The sequence below is a fragment of the Carcharodon carcharias genome, chromosome 30 (genome assembly GCF_017639515.1).
Source record: "Carcharodon carcharias isolate sCarCar2 chromosome 30, sCarCar2.pri, whole genome shotgun sequence".
NCBI classification, from domain to species: domain Eukaryota; kingdom Metazoa; phylum Chordata; class Chondrichthyes; order Lamniformes; family Lamnidae; genus Carcharodon; species Carcharodon carcharias.
This window is the reverse complement of record NC_054496.1, coordinates 3,680,733-3,703,642: the sequence shown is the minus strand read 5'-3', so window position 1 is coordinate 3,703,642 and position 22,910 is coordinate 3,680,733. Positions and strand designations below refer to the sequence as shown.

Below are 22,910 nucleotides of genomic sequence, written 5' to 3'. Positions count from 1 at the left end.
CTATGGTTTACGGGGCAGAAATTCTATATCCTCCAAACCACACCACCCCTTCAATATCATGGACAGTGCTGAGAGATCTTAAAGAAACAGGCCGATTATTGCCGTTCATCGCACTGAATTTAATGTTTTCTGTCATTTCTGTTTTTGTACCTCACCATCTCCCTCTCCTCTCAAACACATCGGAACCCTCACAACGGCCCCATTGTTCAGACGTAACAAGGTGGTGAATCATTTCAGCATCATGCTGCAGAAGAGGTTGAAGGATCAGGACCGAGATGATGGAGATGAGGAGGAAGAGAAGGTAAAGAAAGGGAAGGAGAGAAAGAGAAAGGGGAATGACCTACGAATCCACGACCTGGAAGACGACCTGGAAATGAGCTCAGACGAGAATGACGAGGAGAGCGATGAGGACAGTGAGTGACCAGATCCGGTAATGCTCCTAAACCTCCCTGCTTGCCCAACCCCCTTGCCGGTCTCACAGCTTATAGTGCGAACACAGTCTGTGTCTGTCACACAGCCCTCCCCTCGACCCTCCCCCCCCACCTCTCTCCCCCCCACACCCTCTCGCCCTGCCCACCCGGTCTGGGTCACTGTCTCCTGGGAAGGGTGTTAAGATGTGGGCTCTGGGTCTGCTGTAATGTTCTGGCCGGGACTGCTCCTGAGTTACTGGTTTGATCTGTGACTTGTTTTGCCTTCTCCAGGAGATGTGAAAAAAGACACAAAAAGCCAGAAGAAAGGGAAAACTGCAGCCAAGAAAAAGAAGAAGAAGGGTTCGGATGATGAGGCCTTTGAGGACAGCGATGATGGAGATTTCGAAGGGCAGGAAGTAGATTATATCTCCGATGATGAATCTAGGTATTTGACCTGACTTTACTCACTTTTGTAGTGATTAAGATTTCTCGCCAGTTTTCACAGCTCCTCTCCTGTTGTTGCTGATTCCATTGGGATGCTGCACTGGGGGGCACAATGCTGCACTGGGGCGCCGCACTGGGGGGCACTATGCTGCACTGGGGCGCCGCACTGGGGGGCACTATGCCGCACTGGGGCGCCGCACTGGGGGGCACTATGCCGCACTGGGGCGCCGCACTGGGGGGCACTATGCCACACTGGGGCGCTGCACTGGGGCGCCGCACTGGGGGGCACTATGCCGCACTGGGGCGCTGCACTGGGGGGCACTACACCGCACTGGGGCGCCGCACTGGGGCGCCACACTGGGGGACAGTACACCGCACTGGGGCACTGCACTGGGGGACAGTACAACGCACTGGGGCACTGCACTGGGGAGCACTACGCCACACTGGGGGGCACTACACCGCACTGGGGCGCTACATTGGGGGGCACTACACCACACTGGGGCGCTACTTTGGGGGGCACTACACCACACTGGGGCACTGCACCAGGAGGCACTGCACCGCACCGGGAGACACTACACTGCACTGCACTGGGGTGCTGCACCAGGAGGCACTACACCGCACAGGGGGCACTACACCGCACTGGGGCGCTGCACCAGGAGGCACTACACTGGGGCGCTGCACCAGGAGGCACTACACTGGGGCGCTGCACCAGGAGGCACTACACTGGGGCGCTGCACCAGGAGGCACTACACTGGGGCGCTGCACCAGGAGGCACTACACTGGGGCGCTGCACCAGGAGGCACTACACTGGGGTGCTGCACCAGGAGGCACTACACTGGGGTGCTGCACCAGGAGGCACTACACTGGGTGCTGCACCAGAAGGCATTACACCGCACTGACATGCTGCACTGGCCTGTTATACTGTGCTGTGCGCTGCGCTGGGGTGCTGCACTAGGGCGTTACACCATGCTGGGATACTGGATGCTGCCCTTTGTTCTTTCTCCCCCAAGTAGCCATTGTTTGGGTAAGAACTTCTGCATTAAGTTTTAACAAGATATTTGATTGTGGATGCATCATTTCTGATCCCAGTCCTGCCTTCACTGCCATCCCTGAGACTAAAAGTCAGAGGCTGTGAAACACTGGGTTAGAGTGTGGAGACTGGGTGACTGTGTGCAGTGGGTTAGAGTGTGGAGACTAGGTGGCTGTGTGCAGTGGGTTAGAGTGTGGAGACTGGGTGGCTGTGTGCAGTGGGTTAGAGTGTGGAGACTGGGTGACTGTGTGCAGTGGGTTAGAGTGTGGAGACTGAGTAACTGTGTGCAGTGGGTTAGAGTGTGGAGACTGGGTGACTGTGTGCAGTGGGTTAGAGTGTGGAGACTGGGTGGCTGTGTGCAGTGGGTTAGAGTGTGGAGACGGGGTGACTGTGTGCAGTGGGTTAGAGTGTGGAGACTGGGTGGCTGTGTGCAGTGGGTTAGAGTGTGGAGACAGGGTGGCTGTGTGCAGTGGGTTAAAGTGTGGAGACTGGGTGACTGTGTGCAGTGGGTTAGAGTGTGGAGACGGGGTGACTGTGCGTGTTGGGTTAGAGTGTGGAGACGGGGTGACTGTGTGCAGTGGGTTAGAGTGTGGAGACTGGGTGACTGTGTGCAGTGGGTTAGAGTGTGGAGACGGGGTGACTGTGTGCAGTGGGTTAGAGTGTGGAGACTGGGTGACTGTGTGCAGTGGGTTAGAGTGTGGAGACTGGGTGACTGTGTGCAGTGGGTTAGAGTGTGGAGACGGTGTGACTGTGTGCAGTGGGTTAGAGTGTGGAGACTGGGTGGCTGTGTGCAGTGGGTTAGAGTGTGGAGACGGGGTGATTGTGTGTGTTGGGTTAGAGTGTGGAGACTGGGTGACTGTGTGTGTTGGGTTAGAGTGTGGAGACTGGGTGACTGTGCAGTGGGTTAGAGTGTGGAGACGGGGTGACTGTGTGCAGTGGGTTAGAGTGTGGAGACGGGGTGACTGTGTGTGTTGGGTTAGAGTGTGGAGACGGGGTGACTGTGTGTGTTGGGTTAGAGTGTGGAGACGGGGTGACTGTGTGTGTTGGGTTAGAGCGTGGAGACTGGGTGACTGTGTGTGTTGGGTTAGAGTGTGGAGACGGGGTTACTGTGTGCAGTGGGTTAGAGTGTGGAGACGGGGTGACTGTGTGTGTTGGGTTAGAGTGTGGAGACTGGGTGACTGTGTGCAGTGGGTTAGAGTGTGGAGACGGGGTGACTGTGTGCAGTGGGTTAGAGTGTGGAGACGGGGTGACTGTGTGTGTTGGGTTAGAGTGTGGAGACGGGGTGACTGTGTGTGTTGGGTTAGAGTGTGGAGACTGGGTGACTGTGTGTGTTGGGTTAGAGCGTGGAGACTGGGTGACTGTGTGTGTTGGGTTAGAGTGTGGAGACGGGGTGACTGTGTGCGGTGGGTTAGAGTGTGGAGACGGGGTGACTGTGTGCGGTGGGTTAGAGTGTGGAGACGGGGTGACTGTGTGTGTTGGGTTAGAGTGTGGAGACTGGGTGACTGTGTGCAGTGGGTTAGAGTGTGGAGACGGGGTGACTGTGTGTGTTGGGTTAGAGTGTGTAGACGGGGTGACTGTGTGTGCAGTGGGTTAGAGTGTGGAGACGGGGTGACTGTGTGCAGTGGGTTAGAGTGTGGAGACGGGGTGACTGTGTGTGTTGGGTTAGAGTGTGGAGACGGGGTGACTGTGTGTGCAGTGGGTTAGAGTGTGGAGACGGGGTGACTGTGTGCAGTGGGTTAGAGTGTGGAGACGGGGTGACTGTGTGTGTTGGGTTAGAGTGTGGAGACGGGGTGACTGTGTGCAGTGGGTTAGAGTGTGGAGACCGGGTGACTGTGTGTGTTGGGTTAGAGTGTGGAGACGGGGTGACTGTGTGCAGTGGGTTAGAGTGTGGAGACGGGGTGACTGTGTGTGTTGGGTTAGAGTGTGTAGACGGGGTGACTGTGTGCAGTGGGTTAAAGTGTGGAGACGGGGTGACTGTGTGTGTTGGGTTAGAGTGTGGAGACGGGGTGACTGTGTGTGTTGGGTTAGAGTGTGGAGACGGGGTGACTGTGTGTGTTGGGTTAGAGCGTGGAGACTGGGTGACTGTGTGTGTTGGGTTAGAGTGTGGAGACTGGGTGACTGTGTGCAGTGGGTTAGAGTGTGGAGACGGGGTGACTGTGTGTGTTGGGTTAGAGTGTGGAGACTGGGTGACTGTGTGCAGTGGGTTAGAGTGTGGAGACGCGGTGACTGTGTGTGTTGGGTTAGAGTGTGGAGATTGGGTGGCTGTGTGCAGTGGGTTAGAGTGTGGAGATGGGGTGACTGTGTGTGTTGGGTTAGAGTGTGGAGACGGGGTGACTGTGTGTGTTGGGTGTGGAGCATCACCTGCTGCCACTCGGGGGACAGCAACAGAAGTTGGAACGTGCTGCAGAAATGAGGGTGATTTGATGTGAAAGCTTCCTAGGAGCATTTTCTAAACCCATTTCTGCCTGATTTACAGTGAGAATAATGAAGAGGAGCCAGAGAAAGGGAAGGCTGATAAGGGAGAAGATGGACCTAAAGGTATTTGGTGACACCATTTGTCCCTTCACTCTGGTGTCAGATTATCCTGCCAGGACCATGTCAGAGAGGATGATTGTGCTGAGGGTGGGAATATAGCAGACACACAGAGTCTCTGGGGGTGGGAATATAGCAGACACACAGAGTCTCTGGGGGTGGGAATATAGCAGACACACAGAGTCTCTGGGGGGTGGGAATATAGCAGACACACAGAGTCTCTGGGGGTGGGAATATAGCAGACACACAGAGTCTCTGGGGGGTGGGAATATAGCAGATACAGAGTCTCTGGGGGGTGGGAATATAGCAGACACACAGAGTCTCTGGGGGTGGGAATATAGCAGACACACAGAGTCTCTGGGGGGTGGGAATATAGCAGGCACACAGAGTCTCTGGGGGGTGGGAATATAGCAGACACACAGAGTCTCTGGGGGGTGAAGCAGACACACAGAGTCTCTGGGGGGTGAAGCAGACACACAGAGTCTCTGGGGGGGTGAAGCAGACACACAGAGTCTCTGGGGGGTGAAGCAGACACACAGAGTCTCTGGGGGGTGAAGCAGACACACAGAGTTTCTTGGGGTGGGAATATAGCAGACACACAGAGTCTCTGGGGGGTGGGAATATAGCAGACACACAGAGTCTCTGGGGGTGGGAATATAGCAGACACACAGTCTCTGGGGGTTGGGAATATAGCAGACACACAGAGTCTCTGGGGGATGGGAATATAGCAGACACACAGAGTCTCTGGGGGGTGGGAATATAGCAGACACACAGAGTCTCTGGGGGGTGAAGCAGACACACAGTCTCTGGGGGGTGAAGCAGACACACAGAGTCTCTGGGGGGTGAAGCAGACACACAGAGTCTCTGGGGGGTGAAGCAGACACACAGAGTCTCTGGGGGGTGAAGCAGACACACAGAGTTTCTGGGGGGTGAAGCAGACACACAGAGTTTCTTGGGGGTGAAGCAGACACACAGAGTTTCTGGGGGTGAAGCAGACACACAGAGTCTCTGGGGGGTGAAGCAGACACAGAGTCTCTGGGGGGTGAAGCAGGCACACAGAGTCTCTGGGGGGTGAAGCAGACACACAGAGTCTCTGGGGGGGTGAAGCAGACACACAGAGTCTCTGGGGGGTGAAGCAGACACACAGAGTTTCTGGGGGGTGAAGCAGACACACAGAGTTTCTTGGGGGTGAAGCAGACACACAGAGTTTCTGGGGGGTGAAGCAGACAGTTTCTGGGGGGTGAAGCAGACACACAGAGTTTCTTGGGGGTGAAGCAGACACACAGAGTCTCTGGGGGGTGAAGCAGACACACAGAGTCTCTAGGGGGTGAAGCAGACACACAGAGTTTCTTGGGGGTGAAGCAGACACACAGAGTTTCTGGGGGGTGAAGCAGACACAGAGTCTCTGCGGGGTGAGGCAGACACACAGAGTCTCTGGGGGGTGAGGCAGACACACAGAGTCTCTGGGGAGTGAGGCAGACACACAGAGTTTCTGGGGAGTGAGGCAGACACACAGAGTTTCTGGGGAGTGAGGCAGACACACAGAGTTTCTGGGGAGTGAGGCAGACACACAGAGTTTCTGGGGAGTGAGGCAGACACACAGAGTTTCTGGGGAGTGAGGCAGACACACAGAGTTTCTGGGGAGTGAGGCAGACACACAGAGTTTCTGGGGAGTGAGGCAGACACACAGTTTCTGGGGGGTGAAGCAGACACACACAGTTTCTGGGGTTTGAAGCAGACACAGTTTTTGGGGGTGAAGCAGACACACAGTTTCTGGGGGTGAAGCAGACACACAGAGTTTCTTGGGGGTGAAGCAGACACACAGAGTTTCTTGGGGGTGAAGCAGACACACAGAGTTTCTTGGGGGTGAAGCAGACACACAGAGTTTCTGGGGGGTGAAGCAGACAGAGTTTCTGGGGGGTGAAGCAGACACACAGAGTTTCTTGGGGGTGAAGCAGACACACAGAGTCTCTGGGGGGTGAAGCAGACACACAGAGTCTCTAGGGGGTGAAGCAGACACACAGAGTTGCTGGGGGGTGAAGCAGACACACAGAGTTTCTGGGGGGTGAAGCAGACACACAGAGTTTCTTGGGGGTGAAGCAGACACACAGAGTTTCTGGGGGGTGAAGCAGACACAGAGTCTCTGCGGGGTGAGGCAGACACACAGAGTTTCTGGGGAGGGAGGCAGACACACAGAGTTTCTGGGGAGTGAGGCAGACACACAGAGTTTCTGGGGAGTGAGGCAGACACAAAGAGTTTCTGGGGAGTGAGGCAGACACACACAGTTTCTGGGGGGTGAAGCAGACACACACAGTTTTTGGGGGTGAAGCAGACACACAGTTTCTGGGGGTGAAGCAGACACACAGAGTTTCTGGGGGGGGTGAAGCAGGCACACAGAGTTTCTGGGGAGTGAGGCAGACACACACAGTTTCTGGGGGTTGAGGCAGACACACAGAGTTTCTGGGGGGTGAAGCAGACACACAGAGTTTCTGGGGGGGTGAAGCAGGCACACAGAGTTTCTGGGGAGTGAGGCAGACACACAGTTTCTGGGGAGTGAAGCAGACACACACAGTTTCTGGGGGTTGAGGCAGGTACACAAGTTTCTGGGGGTTGAAGCAGACACAGTTTTTGGGGGTGAAGCAGACACACAGTTTCTGGGGGTGAAGCAGACACACAGAGTTTCTGGGGGGGTGAAGCAGGCACACAGAGTTTCTGGGGAGTGAGGCAGACACACACAGTTTCTGGGGGTTGAGGCAGACACACAGAGTTTCTGGGGGGTGAAGCAGACACACAGAGTTTCTGGGGGGGTGAAGCAGGCACACAGAGTTTCTGGGGAGTGAGGCAGACACACAGTTTCTGGGGAGTGAAGCAGACACACACAGTTTCTGGGGGTTGAGGCAGGTACACAAGTTTCTGGGGGTTGAAGCAGACACAGTTTTTGGGGGTGAAGCAGACACAGTTTCTGGGGGTGAAGCAGACACACAGAGTTTCTGGGGAGTGAGGCAGACACACAGAGTTTCTGGGGAGTGAGGCAGACACACAGAGTTTCTGGGGAGTGAGGCAGACACACAGAGTTTCTGGGGGTTGAGGCAGACACACAGAGTCTCTGGGGGGTGAAGCAGACACACAGAGTTTCTGGGGAGGTGAAGCAGACACACAGAGTTTCTGGGGAGTGATGCAGGTACACAAGTTTCTGCTGTAAACTGGCCTCAGGATTAATCCTGAATTTCTACAACATGGGTTACATATTGACTATTTGCGTGTAAGGGCAGAGAGACCGATTCTATCTGTACATCAGTGATCATCCTCCCAAACATCCCGAGAACATAATGAATTACTTGATGCAATAGCTGTTATTTTGTAGCTAAAACATGTTTGCATATCCTGCACAGCAAGATCCCACTAATTGCTATAAGGTTAATGTGGGGGTGTGGTGTTTAGATTTTTGAATACTGGAAAAATCCCATCTTTTCCTGGTTAGTAAAAGGCTGTGGGTTTGTCCCTGGAGAAATTGATCCTGTGGGAGCTGACAGACACGGAGCAACTGATGGTTTTACATAAGCGTCTCTATCAACACCATTCAGAATTTCACCTTGCACACCCCTCGCCCTCCCCCCTCCCCCTTGCTCCCCCGTCTTTTGAATTCTGATGAAACTGTTTTCCAGGCATCGATGAGAGTGCTGCGTCCGAGAGTAGTGAGGAGAGTGAAGAGGAAAAACCCAACGAAGAGAAAGAGGAGGAGGAAGACGAGAAGAAATCTGCAGCCCCCGAGAAGAGAGAAAAGAAGAAAAAAGGTGAGATTTGGAATCCCTTTTCCAGCTGCTTCCTGCCCTCTGTGTTTCGTCGGTGTGGGTGTCTGGAGTGTCTCTGTGTGTGTGTCTGTGTCTGTCTGTGTCTGTCTGTCTGTCTCCGTGTTGCTGCTGGCCCCTCACTGTCTGTCATGAGCAGTACAGACTTTTTCGCGCTGTCCATTACAGAGTGAGCTGGTCACCTGTAGAGTGGTTCTCTGAAGTGCTGAGGAAGTTTCAATCTCAGGATCTCACTTGGACTGTTCCTCGTTCTGAGACGTTTGTCGGTGTGTTGAATATGTTGTGTCTCACATAACTTTAGAATCAGTTTTAAACTACTGCAGTCTGGAATCTAGTGGGGTCAATTCACAAACTCCCTTGTCTGGAGAGACAAGGCACTGCTCTCACTGGAGCCATGTCTCTCTCTCTCTCTCTCAGACAAACACACAGATACACACACACACATATGCACATGGACACACAAAAATAAAGACACATGAACACACACACCAGCATTGATCACTGGGTTATGTTCAAGAGAGGGAGTCCTGACTGATTTTTTTCCTTCTCTCCCCCCCCTAGCCCTAATATCACCTCACAGTTCTAGGGCACTGAGGCTAACTATAGGAAGCAAGTGCCTTAGGGTGAGATCAGGTCTTGGCACATTCTGGGGTTCGAACTTGAGCCTTGGACTTGAATGTTTGTTTGGGAACTGAGCTTTGATTTGTTTGTTCTGCTCCACACAGAGAGCAGTGACGAGTCGGAGTCTTCAGATGAGAGTGACATTGAGTCTGAAGCTGCCTCGGCCCTTTTCATGTTGGTGAGTTTCTCTCATTCAGAATCCAGACCCATTGTCCCTGAGGAGGTTGCATGATCTTTAACCCTTTGTTTCTCTCTGTGTTCAAAGAAAAAGAAAACTCCTCCAAAGAAAGATTGGAAAGGATCAAACAACAGCTCCCGTGGGAACAGTCGGCCTGGTACCCCCACCCCACAAATCAGCACCTCGTCCACACTCAAAGCAGCTGCGAGTAAACTGGAACAAGGTCAGGTAGTTCACCGGGGACTTGAACCTGAGCCTGACACAGCCACATTCCAGGAGTTGGGAGAGAAGAGGGGGCTGACTACCCTGGATATGGGAGAGGGTGTGGGAGCCAGGTACCCTGGATAAAAGGGCAAAAAGAGCAGGAAAAAGCCAGATATGCTGAGTACAGGTGTGGGGGTTGAGGGCAGGAGGGAGCCAGACAACCTGGGTACAGGGAGGGGGTAGACGGCAGGAGGGAACCAGACGCCCTGGGTACAGGGGGGGCAGAGGGCAGGAGGGAACCAGCCGCCCTGGGTACAGGGGGGGCAGAGGGCAGGAGGGAACCAGCCGCCCTGGGTACAAGGGGAGCAGAGGGCAGGAGGGAACCAGGCACCCTGGGTACAGGGGGGGCAGAGGGCAGGAGGGAACCAAACACCCTGGGTAAAAGGGGAGCAGACAGCAGGCGGGAGCCAGACAACCTGGGTACAGGGCGGGTAGAGAGCAGGAGGGAACCAGGCACCCCGGGTACAGGGGAGCAGAGGGCAGGCGGGAGCCAGACACCCTGGGTACAGGGGAGTAGAGCGCAGGAGGGAACCAGGCACCCTGGGTATAGGGGGCAGGGCCAGGAACCAAGAGTACTCGGTGCTGGACTGGCTCCAGGGAGCAGGGCTGGATACTGGGCCCGGCCTGAGGGGTTCAGGTGGGGTCTGCACAGTAGGGGCGGGCCGGGTAACTGCTCTTGTAGAAATTCACTGGATCCCAGCTGTGCTGTGAACTGGAGAAGGGGAATATGATCGGGGAGAATTCCAACCCCGGAGTGACTTATATTCCAGCATTTTGTTCGTTCCTAGGGAAGCGGCAAGGCGGCTCTGCAGAAACTCCAGTGGCCAAACGGCTGAAGATGGACTTGGGGGCACAGTCAACATCTGGTAAATCCACACCGCAACCACAGTCGGGAAAGTCCACGCCGAGCAGCGGGTGAGTGGGATAGTGCCGGGGATGTGGGTGGAGGGGAGGGGGAACTTGGTTTAGGGTGGTTGGGAAAGGGAAGAATGACAGAGTGGGGGAATAGGAGAGTGGTAGGAGGGGATGGGGGTTGGTGAGATTGTGGGGTTGGGGTTGGCAGACATGATATAAGGAAGGTAGATTTTGGGTGGGGCTGGATTCTGGGTGTGCGGGGGTGGGATACTGGTTGTAAGATTGTTTTGGGTCAGTGTTGTTTGTGAGTGGGTTCCTCATTTTAACTTTGTTTCTCCCCCATTTCTGCAGTGACATTCAGCTGACAGAGGATGCAGTCCGACGATATCTCACCCGGAAACCCATGACCACCAAGGACCTGCTAAAGAAATTTCAAACCAAGAAGACAGGCCTCAGCAGTGAACAAACGGTTAATGTACTGGCACAGATCCTGAAAAAACTCAACCCTGAACGCAAGATGATTAATGACAAGATGCACTTCTTCCTGAAGGAAGGGAACTGAGACCTGGTCCAGTCTGTGTGTGTATGTAACTTTTCTTTTTCATCCTATGTATAAGGTGATCTCTGTCATATGATACAATATGGTGATAGTTGTGCTCTGGATCCAGCACTGTCCTTTCTAATTGTAAACCTGGGCTTTAAATCCAGCTGATGGGATGAGGGGTGAAGGGTTTTACAGGATGTATATTTGAGGCAGGTTTAACTCAACACAGACTAACCCACAAATTGGACCTAGGTCATTCTCACTCTGGAGGTAGCAGAAATGGTAAAATGCACATGGCACAGCAGATACTGTTCTGTGGATGGTGCCTGTTATTGGAACCTTTCCACATTCTGTATCTGCTTTGGGAAATCCCTCACTTCAGACAAGCACTAACATCCTCAAGTCCCCACAGCTGTTACTGAGACTTTCACAGGGACTATCCTAGATTCACATGACTTGTGTGGCAGGGCTGTCAGCTGCAAGTGCCGAGTGGTTGGGCAGTTTTAACCAGCAGAAAAAGTTCTGGATAGAATGAGACTGCACAATCCACCTAGAGGTTAAGGAGCAAGAGTTCGGCATCAAGCAAAGAGACTGCATGGGTAAGAATGGGCACTAAGCCTTAAATTACAGAACTAACCACAGCAAATGCTTCCCCTCCTTCCAGTCACAGCCAGGGGGAGCTGAGGTACCAGTAACGAGGGAAGGCAGGGACTGAACAGACACTAGGCTGCACACATCAGCTCCAGCAGATTGTTACAGAGCAGCTGTGACTGAGGCTAGGGAACGGTCAGTGGTGGTAGGGAGTGGGGCGGGGGTGGGGTTGTTGTCAGGGCAAGACAGAACTGAACAGGAATATTCCTGTTGCTAGGGTTGGAATGCTCTGTGAAGCCAGCACTATAAGTGAGGTGGAGAGTGTGTGAGGTTGCATTATTCCTAGTGCTGGTTTTGTCAGAGTGTTCACTTTATTCAGTCTGTATTAATTGTATAATGCCACACATGTAATGGTTAAGGCTGGACTCGTTATCCAATAAAATGGCCAATGGTTTTCATCCTAAGTTGTTTCATCATTGGTGTCAGCGGAGCTGAAATTTGTGGATGCAATGGGATGACCTGAGTGACTGTATGTGCCTTGGAGTCTCCATGTGCACTGCCCCAGGGTAAAGGATATTCCTAGGGGGCACTAGGTGGTAATAGTATAGACAATGGTACAGACAATATGATAATGGGATAGACATAACAATCAAATTCTGCAGCCCTGACCTAGAGATGGGGCAAAAGCTGCTACAGTTCCTACTCTTGATCAGTGTCCAGTTCAAATACCTACGTGTGCACATGTCTGTCTGCATGCATGCCCATCTCCCTGCATGCGTGCCTGTCTGTGCACCCAGGTGCCTGTGTGTGTGTCCTTCCATCTGCCTGGGCGCACGTACACGCGCCTTTCTCTGGTGTGAGTAGTTTAAAGGTCCCCCTAACGATAGCTATACTGTTGGGCAGAGCATTAAACAAGAAATTATTGGAGCTTGTAACAAAGGCAAGGTAGTAATTGTGGGAGACTTTAAATTCATCTAGACTGGGACAATCTAGAGTGGTCTAGAAGCTGAATTTGTGCAATGTTTTCATGACAGTATCTTGCAGCAATACATTGTAGAACCAACTAGGGATAAAGCTTTCTTTATCTGGTATTGTGCACTGAAGCAGTTTTAATTAGGTATGTTGTGGTCAAAGATCCTCTGGGAAATATTGATATTAAAACCATTGAATTCCATGTTAAATTTGAAAGTGACATAGTCTAATTGTGAACGAGAACCATATACCGATGTAATTCGCTTTAAGTTTGAGGTATGGCTAAGGTTAATTGGGTAAATAGACTAAAATGTATGGAGGTAAATGAACAGTGGGAAACATTTAAAGAAACTATTCAAAACATTCAACAAAAATAAATCCCATTGAGAAACAAAAACTCAGTGAGAAAGACCCATTCGCAGCTCACTCAGGAAGTGAAGGATGTATTAGGTTAAAAGAAGAGGCTTATGATGTTGCAAAAAAACAGTAGCAAATCTGAAGATTGGAAGTATTTTAGAAATCAGAGTGCCACCAAAAAGTTGATAAAAAGAGAGAAAATAGAATGAGGATAAACTAGCCAGAAATGTTAAAACAAACTGTAAGAACTTTTATAAGCCTATAAAAAGGAAGAGAATAGCCAAAGTAAATGTTGGCCCCTTAGAATCCGGAGACAGGAGAAATTATCCTGGGGAATGAGAACACAACAGAGGCGTTGAACAAATATTTTGTGTCTGTCTTCACAGTAGAAGACATAGGTTTCATTCCAGAAATACATGGTGACTTAGGGGCCAAAAAGAGTGAAGAAGTTAATATCAGCGGAGAAAAAGTATTTGCAAAACTGGAGGGACTAAAATCCGACATATTCCTGGGAGCTGATGGCCGACACCCAAGGGTTCTAAAAGAGATAGCTGCAGAGAAAGTGGATATGCAAGCTATGATTTTCCTAAGATCCTTGGATTCGGGAACGGGCTCATTAGATTGGAAGTTGGTAAATGTTACACCACTTTTCAAGAAAGGAAGGAGAGAGAAAACCGTGAACTACAGGCCAGTTAGTCTAACATCAGTTGTTGGGAAAATGCTGGAAGTGCATTATTAATGAAGTCTTAATAATGCACTTAGAAAAGCATAGTGTGATCAGAACTAGTCAGCATGGTTTTACTAAAAGGGAATCTTGTTTCACAAATTTATTAGTTTTTTGAGGATGTAACTAGTCAGGTAGATAAAGGGGGACCAGTAGATGTAGTATACCTGGATTTCCAAAAGGCGTTCAGTAAAGTGCTGCACAAAAGGTTAATAGGTAAGATAAGTGCCCATGGAGTTGGGGGTAGTCAATTTGCATGAATAGAGAATTGATTAACAGATAGAAAGCAGAGAGTGGGCATAAACGGGGGCTTTCTCAAGTTGGCAGTTAGTGAACAGTGGAGTGCCGCAAGGGTCAGTGCTGGGGTCTCAGCTATTCACAACGGATATTAATGACTTGGATGAAGAGACAGTAATGTATCTAAGTTTGCTGAGTATACAAAGCTAGGTGGGAAGGTCAGCTGCAGGGAGGGCACAGAGAGGCTGCAAAGAGACATAGTCCAGTTAGGTGAGTGGGCAACAAGATGGCTGATGGAGTATAATGTGGGGAAGTGTGAAGTAAGAATAGAAAAGCTGAATATTTTTTAAAAGGTGAGAAACTGTAAATGTTAATGTTCAAAAAGGCTTGGATGTGCTCGTACAAGGAATACATAAAGTTAGCATGCAGGAAGTCAAATGGCATGTTGGTCTTTATTGCAAGGGGATTGGAGTATAAGAATAAAGAAGTTTTGCTACATTTGTACAGAGTTTTAGTGAGACCACATCTGGACTTAAATATGGGAGGCATGGTTGGGAATTTAAAACATGGGGCACAGCCTCAGGATAAGGGCCCGATCATTTAGGACTGAGATGAGAAATTTCTTCACTCAAAGGATTGTGAAATTTTGGAATTCTCTCCCTTACAGGGTTGTGGATACTCCATCTTTAAATACATTCAAGGCTGGGATAGACAAATTTCCGGGGTCTCAGAGAATTGAGGAATAGCGGGCAGAAAAATGGGTTTGATGCCGAAGATCAACCATGATCGTATTGAATGGTGGAGCAGGCTCGACAGGCCATATGGTCTACCCCTGCTCCTATTTCTTGTGCTTGGGTGCGTGTGCGTCTGCCTGGGAGGGGCACATGCACACCTACGCAGCGGGTGAGGTGGGGGAGGTGTGCTATTATGAACCATGTGCTCGGAAAAGGCTGTTTTTTCCTTTGTGCAATGACCCTATAGGACCAAAGTGGGCTGGGGAATATTCTGAAAGGGTTAATTGGTTTCCTCATTATGACATCAAATTCCAAGAAATGCCCATGTGATCTGGGGCTGCCCTTGGGGGTGAACAGCTAGAAAGCAAAGGGTAAATAAGTAATTGCAATGGGGTTGGGTCAGCCAGTATTTTCTGTTTGGCAGCTCAAAACACACTGAAAATTCATGTAAAGATGAAACAAGCTATGTTCTCTCTGACTGGAACAGTTTTTTGTTTGATAGTTTTTTAATAGATCCTGGTGTGGAAGCAGTCTCTCAGAATACAGCAGAGACTGTGTTTTTGTGTGTGTCATACAGTTGTAAAGAGCAGAGAGCAGAAGACAGGCAGGGCGAGGAATTGCAGACTGGACAAAAACTTACTGGAACACCTTCGGTCTGTCCGCAAGCATGACCCAGACCTCCCTGTCGCTTGACATTTCAACACCCCACCCTGCTCTCATGCCCACATGTCTGTCCTTGGCCTGCTGCATTGTTCCAGTGAAGCTCAATGCAAACTGGAGGAACAGCACCTCATCTTCTGATTACATACTTTACAGCCTTCCAGACTTAACATTGAGTTCAACAACTTCGGATCATGAACTCTCTCCTCCTTCCTCGCCCCTTTTTGATCCCCTTTTTTCAAATATTTATTTTTTAATTTTCATTTCTTTCCCCACCTATTTCTATTATTATTTTAAAATTTATTTCCTTTCATTATTTTATCCCCACCTTTTAGCCCATGTTGATCTTTTCTCACACACCGTCCCCACCCCCCACCCCACCACCCCCACTAGGGCCATCTGTCACTTGCTCACCCTGCTTTCTACTCTTCATGTCACCATTAGCCCCCCCTCCCTCCTTTAGCCAGTATCACCACCATCAACACCCCTTCAACTTTTGTTTGTGACATCTTTTGCAATCTCTCCTTTGCCTCCACCTATCACTGCCCTTCTATCCAGCTTAACCCGCTTAAATAGTATATATTTCACCACATTTCTACTTCTCTTTAGTTCTGAAGAAGAGTCATACAGACTTGAAACGTTAACTCCGTCTTTCTCTCCACAGATGCTGCCAGACCTGCTGAGTTTTCCCAGCAATTTTTGTTTTTGTTCCAGATTTCCAGCATCCGCAGTATTTTGCTTTTATTTTAAAAACCTTATTGCTGTTATCTCACTTTTGCCAAAGCTCACCAAACTGTTTAAAGAACTCGGAGAGGAGAGTCTCTGGGGATTTTGTGCCATCAGGGCTGTCGTGACTCAAGTGAGAGAGGGTTTGTGGACATGTGCCTTGCCTGTGGCAACCGTGTCCAGGTACTTCAGATGGAATACAGCCGCTGGTGAATGTGACTTATGGGCCCAAACGATTGAGTGGGAAGTAAGAGATCCTACCTAGAGACGCAGAGTTGGAAAGACTGTGAGATTGCATGTAGTCCCACACCTGTGCAGGAAGTGATATAATTGTTTCCAATTACATGCGGAGTTTCTTCATATCAAATATAAGAAGTGCAATTTACCTTTTTATTTAAAAACTGTTCACCTGTTCATTAATGTTTGAATGATGATCGTTTTAGTGACTTTGTTACGGTAAAACTTGTAAAATGTGAAATCTTGCCCAGCGGTGTTCTTTCTGTTGGCGTTGTGGGAATTCCTATTGTAACAGCACATGTCTATCTGTGTGCCCTCAGTCTGTGTGCATGCGCCTCAGTCTGTGCACGCATCCGACTTCCAGCCAGTGAAAGAGTGTTTGAAGCACAGTCACTATGTGGGGTAAACAAACAGAAGGATTCCACAAACAGTGGTGAAATAAATAATGAATGGGGAAAAAATGATTTTGTGGATTTAGTTGGTGGATGAATATTGACCAGGGCACAAGGGGGAGACCTCTGCTCTGCTGCAAAGTGAAATCTTCACTAGAACAGATAGAAGTTGCATTCATTTAATACTTTATGGAAATTAGGCACCTCTGACAGTGTAGTACTCCTCCGGTGGGGCAGTGGAGTGTCAGCCTAGATTTGTGCTCGTGTCTAGAGTGAGACTTGAACCCACAGCCTCCTGCTATCCATTGAGCCATGGTTGATTACAGTTACCATTGTTAATGCTTCAAGAGAGTGAAAATCAGACATATTTTCCTCCTTTTTAATGATATATCTGGTGTTGACTTCTTGAACAGGACGATGTGTTTGGTGAACAGGACGGGGGCTTGTGCCAGAAGATGAGTCATTTTGTACTGTAAATACTCAGCAAGATTACGGATGTTGACGAGCGGAAAGCAGAGAAGCCTCTTGAAATGTTTGAGATACCATCTTAATACCAGAGACATGCTTCCCGTTAGTGACTGTTTTTGTTCAAAGCATTCCACAGGCTCATTGTCACCTGGACAGGCTACACATCCTGAGCAAAAAGCTGCTACTGGCTACACACTGAGCCGTCTGTATATGGTGAGAGAGATGTTATCCATCCATACTGCAATCCACACATTTCTCAAAACAAAGGAATATTTTTCCAATAATGAGTTTGATTTGAGGCTGAGGGTATGGGCTGGACAAACCCTTGTCATTTTTTTGCTATTTTATTCCATCGCCGAAATTACATTCCTGCACTTGGGATGGTTGCATCTGGTAAATTTCAACACACTGGCGACTCTCTGGCTGCACTTTATCACACTGGCAAATCATTTCCTCCTTGTGAAAACAAAAATATCCAGAATCACTTGGACTGAAATGTGTTTTCATTTCCTTGCTCCTGAAACAGCCATTTTACTGGGGTTCAGTTCCACACACACTGACTCTCGCAGGGATGCGGGTTCCACACACACTTTCTTTCACTGGGATGCAGTTCAACTTACATTGACTGTCGCTGGGGTTCAGTCCCACGCACACTGACTCTCACTGGGGTTCAGTCCCACGCACACTGACTCTCACTGGGGTTCAGTCCCACGCACACTGACTCTCACTGGGGTTCAGTCCCACGCACACTGACTCTCACTGGGGTTCAGTCCCACGCACACTGACTCTCACTGGGGTTCAGTCCCACGCACGCTGATTCTCACTGGGGTTCAGTCCCACGCACACTGACTCTCACTGGGGTTCAGTCCCACGCACACTGACTCTCACTGGGGTTCAGTCCCACGCACACTGACTCTCACTGGGGTTCAGTCCCACGCACACTGACTCTCACTGGGGTTCAGTCCCACGCACACTGACTCTCACTGGGGTTCAGTCCCACGCACACTGACTCTCACTGGGGTTCAGTCCCACGCACACTGACTCTCACTGGGGTTCAGTCCCACGCACGCTGACTCTCACTGGGGTTTAGTCCCACGCACACTGATTCTCACTGGGGTTCAGTCCCACGCACGCTGACTCTCACTGGGGTTCAGTCCCACGTACGCTGACTCTCACTGGGGTTCAGTCCCACGCACACTGACTCTCACTGGGGTTCAGTCCCACGCACGCTGACTCTCACTGGGGTTCAGTCCCACGCACGCTTGTTCTCTCTGGGGTTCAGTCCCACGCACGCTGACTCTCACTGGGGTTCAGTCCCACGCACGCTGACTCTCACTGGGGTTCAGTCCCACGCACGCTGACTCTCACTGGGGTTCAGTCCCACGAACGCTGACTCTCACTGGGGTTCAGTCCCACGCACGCTGACTCTCACTGGGGTTCAGTCCCACGCACGCTGACTCTCACTGGGGTTCAGTCCCACGCATGCTGACTCTCACTGGGGTTCAGTCCCACGCACGCTGACTCTCACTGGGGTTCAGTCCCACGCACGCTGACTCTCACTGGGGTTCAGTCCCACGCACGCTGCCTCTCACTGGAGCTACTGCAAGACAAATTGTAGTTCTCTGGTGATAGAGACCACTCTTGTGTGCTACAGAAGAAAGGATGTGACTGTTTATGAATGCCATTATTGAGGCTGCTTCTATCCCCAACGGACTCTGAGCCTTGCTGCAGGAATTAGTGATGTGACTAAATTTACTCCTTTCCCAAGGAAGCTGAGTGAAATGACAGGACTGCCTAAGAGCTGGAGATTGAACCTCGCAGCTTGCTGCTCCTTAGGTTTCTCTGGCAGCACGCCCACCCTATTAACCGGTTGATGATACTCTTTCCACCACCCTCCCACCTCCCACAACTTCCTCATTCTGGAGTGCCAGCTGAGACAATGTGAAGTGGGTGCTGTTCCTGGGTACACGTAACAATCCCAGACTGTTGTAGAAGTGTCTGGGATGGACAGGACACAGGAAGTGTCTAACAAGGAAAGCTGTGGGATCATGAACTGATGGCCATGCAGTATTGCTCTGAGTTGCCAAAAACCAGGCAGCTGGAATTCTTCAGCTATCTGAAGATTAGCTGGGGTTAGAAGCTGTCACTGAGTGGCTCTGATGAACTGTATGGATAATTGATGAGTCTGTGCCCTGGTGTCATGCTTTTTGAAAGCTCCTTTGAGTCAAATTCTTGAATACCAGGGCTGTTTACAGGAACATTTGCTCCTGGCACCCTGATTAACCCTTCAGACTCTACTGGAGGTTTAATGAGTAGTGGGATAATACACACATTCTCTGTGCTCTATTATTCAAGGACAGCAGCAAAGTGAAAGTGGTGCAATTTAGTAAAGGGAGTGATTGAGCATCACGAGATACAGGTGAGGCACCAGAGGATGGTCGTTGGGTATTTTTGAGAATGGAAAGCAGTTCCCAGTAGCATTCCACAGGGCTCAGTGTTGGGGCCCTTGCTGTTTGTCGTATATATTGATGATTTAGACTTAAATGTGGAAGGTATGATTGGTAAATTTGCACATGACACAAAAATTGGCAATGTAGCTGATAGTGAAGAGGATAGCTGTTGTCTCCAGAATGATATCAATGGTTTGGTTGAGTGAGTGGAAAAGTGGCAGATGGAATTCAATCTGGAGAAGTGTGAGGTAATGCATTTGGGGAGGACAAACAAAGCAAGGGAATGCACAATAAATAGGAGGGGTAGAGGAAGTGAGAGACCTTGGAGTGCATGTCGACAGGTCCCTGCAGATGGCAGGATAGGTGGGTAAGGTGGTAAAGAAAGCTTATGGAATGCTTTCCTTTATTGGACGAGGTATTGAATACAAAAGCAGGGATGTAATGCTGGTTAGGCCACAGCTGGAGGTTTGTGTACAGTTTTGGTCACCACATTACAGGAGTGACATTATTGCACTGGAGAAAGTACAGAGGAGATTTATAAGAATGTTGCCAGGACTTGAAAATTGCAGATATGAGGAAAGATTGATAGGCTGGGATATGTCCTTAGAACAGAGAAGACTGAGGGGTGATCTGATTGAGATGTGCAAAATTGAGGGACCTAGATAGGGCGGATAGGAAAGACCTGTTTCCCCTAGCTAGCTGAGGGGTCATTTACCAGGGGGCACAGATTTAAGGTGATTGGTAGAAAGATTAGAGGGGACACGAGGAAAGCTTTTTCACCCCGAGGGTATTGGGTGTCTGGAATTCACTGCCTGAACTGGTGGCTGAGGCTGAAACACTCAACTCATTTAAAAGGTACCTGGATTTATATCTGAAGTGCTGTAACCTGCAAGGCCTCGGACCACGTGCTGGAAAGTGGGATTAAAAATGAGCTAGCATTTTTTCTCTCTTTATGGCTGGTGCAGACACTATGGGCTGAATGGCCTCATTCTGCATCATAACCTTTCTGTGATTCTAACTTATTGCTGCACCTGCCCTGTGCTGGAGTAGCTGTTGGTTGGGATTCCTGGCTTGGCTGCTACAGAGTGTGACTGTGTTTGTTTGAGAAGCTCAGTCTTCTGGCACTTGACCCCAATGACCATCCATCTGGTTTAAGTGCCAGAGAATGGGCAGCCCTTGTGCAAATGGAAAGACCTCAGACAGTTGTTAGAGAGAGAGAGCGAAAGACGACGTCTGTGACTAAGAAACAGAGTTTGCGGTAAGAAAGTTCCTGTTCTGCGTAGAGACAGTAGAGGGGTTGAGAGAATTGGTGGTGAAGTTTACCTGGGTGGCATCAGTACTTTTGGATGTCACTAAGGGGCAGCATGTAGGTGTCAACTAGGAGGGAGACCAAGTACAGATCCTTGGGGTAACACCAGGGGTGATGATGTGGGAGCATGAAGAGATGCCATTGTAAGTGATACTATGGCTGCAACTGGAGGTGGGAGCAGATCCACCCAGCTGGACAACAGCAGAGAGGTGGCGGAGTGAATGGTACGGTCAGTCATGTCAAAGGCTGCAGACAGCTCAAGGAGGAGCACAGTCACCTAGAATTCCATTGTTGACTTCGCTAAGAACCATTCAGTACTACAGCAGATGCCTGATTACAGGGATTGAAACATAGAGTTCCCGGATAAATGGACACAGGCAAGATTCAGCATGTGTAGGACTGTACCCCAGTGAGAGTCAGTGTTTGTGGGACTGTACCCTAGTGAGAGTCAGTGTGTGTGTGGGACTGTACCCCAGTGAGAGTCAGTGTGTGTGTGTAGGACTGCACCCCAGTGACAGTCAATGTGTGTAGGACTGTACCCCAGTGAGAGAATGTGCGTGTGGAACTGTACCTCAGTGAGAGTCAATGTGTGTGTGGGACTGTACCCCAGTGAGAGTCAACGTGTGTGGGACTGCACCCCAGTGAGAGTCAATGTGTGTGGGACTGTACCCCAGTGAGAGTCAGTGTGTATGGAACTGTACCTCAGTGAGAGACAGTGCGTGTGGGACTATACCCCAGTGAGAGTCAGAGCCTTCTTTTAGATTGTGTTTCCAGTCTCTATCTTGTTGATTGGCCTCCTGGTTTCCCTCAGACCCTTGCCTGTCAGGCCCCAAAAAAATTAGTTGGTGTGTGACAGCACCTGAGCGAAAATGGATATTGTATTTTGTTCTGAATAAAATAGCCCTTTCTGGTTCCACAATCCTAAAGAAACGAGATGCTACATGGAGAGTATGAGTATCACACTGAGCAGGAATGAGTTGAGTTCTGACCTTTGTCACTCGCAGTGATGTCGCAGAGTGAAAAAGTACACTACACATGCACTATGTTGGCAGCACACACAGCCTTTCAATACACCTCTGCCTGTCAAAAGTCAGTTCTCAGACTGAGTCCTGAGAGCGAGCTCTGTCCCACCACTGTGTCACATTGACATTGCTGACTCCACACTTCACTGTTCACACTGGGCTATCTATCCCTCTGCTGTAATCTCTGATGTTGCGAGTTCTTTGACTAAAGGAACAATTCACAATCTGTTTACCCTTTTCAACTAATCTTTCTTTGCACTGATTCTCCTGCCTGTGATATTTGACACTCTATGCCTTTTCTCTGCGGTGTGAATATTTACAACTTGTGGATCAGGTGCTGTCTCATTGCTGGAACACACTGGAGCTGCCTCGTAAATCAGGTTCTCAGTGTAGACAGCAGTCAGACAGGTGTATTGTGAAGCTGAGGATTGAACACACACGACCAACCTGCCACCATTGACCACAGAAATCAGCAAAATATTTGAGCCCTTTGCCTGATTTATTGAGATTCCAGTATTTATAGATTCCGGTATTTTCCTATTTGGCTATAATCAGAATTCCTTCCATTCCTGTCAGTTTTCCTGCATGTTTGTGGGTTGGCAGAGTTATTCCTGTTAGTTATCGGGGTGCGGTTGATATTGATTACCTCAACTGATGTTTGATATAGTTCAATAATTGCAAGGTAAAATGGTTTTCTTTTAAAAGGTAACCAGGAAGTGTGACAGTAAGACGGAGTGAAAATGAACAATAGAGTAACCCTTTATTCAGTTAATTCACTCACTCAGGAAGGAATGTGAACTTAGATCTTTGCAGGACCTAGAATTAGAAGATTTAATGGTTAATAGCAAGTGAGGTATGTTTGTCTGGATGATGCACAAGAGGTGGGGAGTGTGAGTGCGCAATTGAGGGAAGCACACGAAACGTTGTGAGAGTGAGGGAATGAGTGTGTGTATGTGTGAGAAGGAGGGGCTTATCTCCCCTCAATTCCCTCCCCACCGCTCTCACCCCGCCCCAGTACCCCAGCAAGGTCAGCCCTTGATGCTGATGAATCCTCACAATCACGCTTTCTGACTGAGGATGGAATCAGAGTTTCTGTAACTGCCTCCAGCCCCACAACACTCACTGTCTCTGTAACCTCCTCCAGCCCCTACACCCCTCCCTGTCTCCGTAACCTCCTCCAGCCCCTAAAACCTTCCCTATCTCTGTAGCCTCCTCTAGCCCCTACACCCCTCCCTATCTCTGTAACCTCCTCCAGTCCCACAGCCCTCCCTATCTCTGTAACCTCCTCCAGCCCCACAACCCTCCCTATCTCTGTAACCCCCTCCAGCCCCTATAACCCTCCCT

The 22,910-nt window shown here is 49.9% G+C and overlaps 1 protein-coding gene across 7 annotated transcripts in view; it reads left to right on the top strand.

Annotated features, from left to right (window-relative positions):
- gtf2f1 (general transcription factor IIF, polypeptide 1) overlaps positions 1 to 22,910 on the top strand; it is a 70,063-nt gene that overhangs the window by 7,018 nt on the left and 40,135 nt on the right. For 5 of the 7 annotated variants that reach the window (XM_041177168.1, XM_041177170.1, XM_041177174.1 and 2 more), the window contains exons 7-14: positions 211 to 413; positions 702 to 855; positions 4,361 to 4,422; positions 8,082 to 8,210; positions 8,951 to 9,024; positions 9,112 to 9,247; positions 10,077 to 10,203; positions 10,495 to 11,742. In XM_041177168.1, coding sequence (XP_041033102.1) covers positions 211 to 413; positions 702 to 855; positions 4,361 to 4,422; positions 8,082 to 8,210; positions 8,951 to 9,024; positions 9,112 to 9,247; positions 10,077 to 10,203; positions 10,495 to 10,705 — 1,096 coding nt within the window. In that variant the 3' untranslated portion in view covers positions 10,706 to 11,742. Of the gene's footprint in view, positions 1 to 210; positions 414 to 701; positions 856 to 4,360; positions 4,423 to 8,081; positions 8,211 to 8,950; positions 9,025 to 9,111; positions 9,248 to 10,076; positions 10,204 to 10,494; positions 11,743 to 16,730; positions 17,270 to 22,910 lie in introns of those variants that run through there. The other 2 variants (XM_041177171.1, XM_041177172.1) reach the window with 2 other exon arrangements.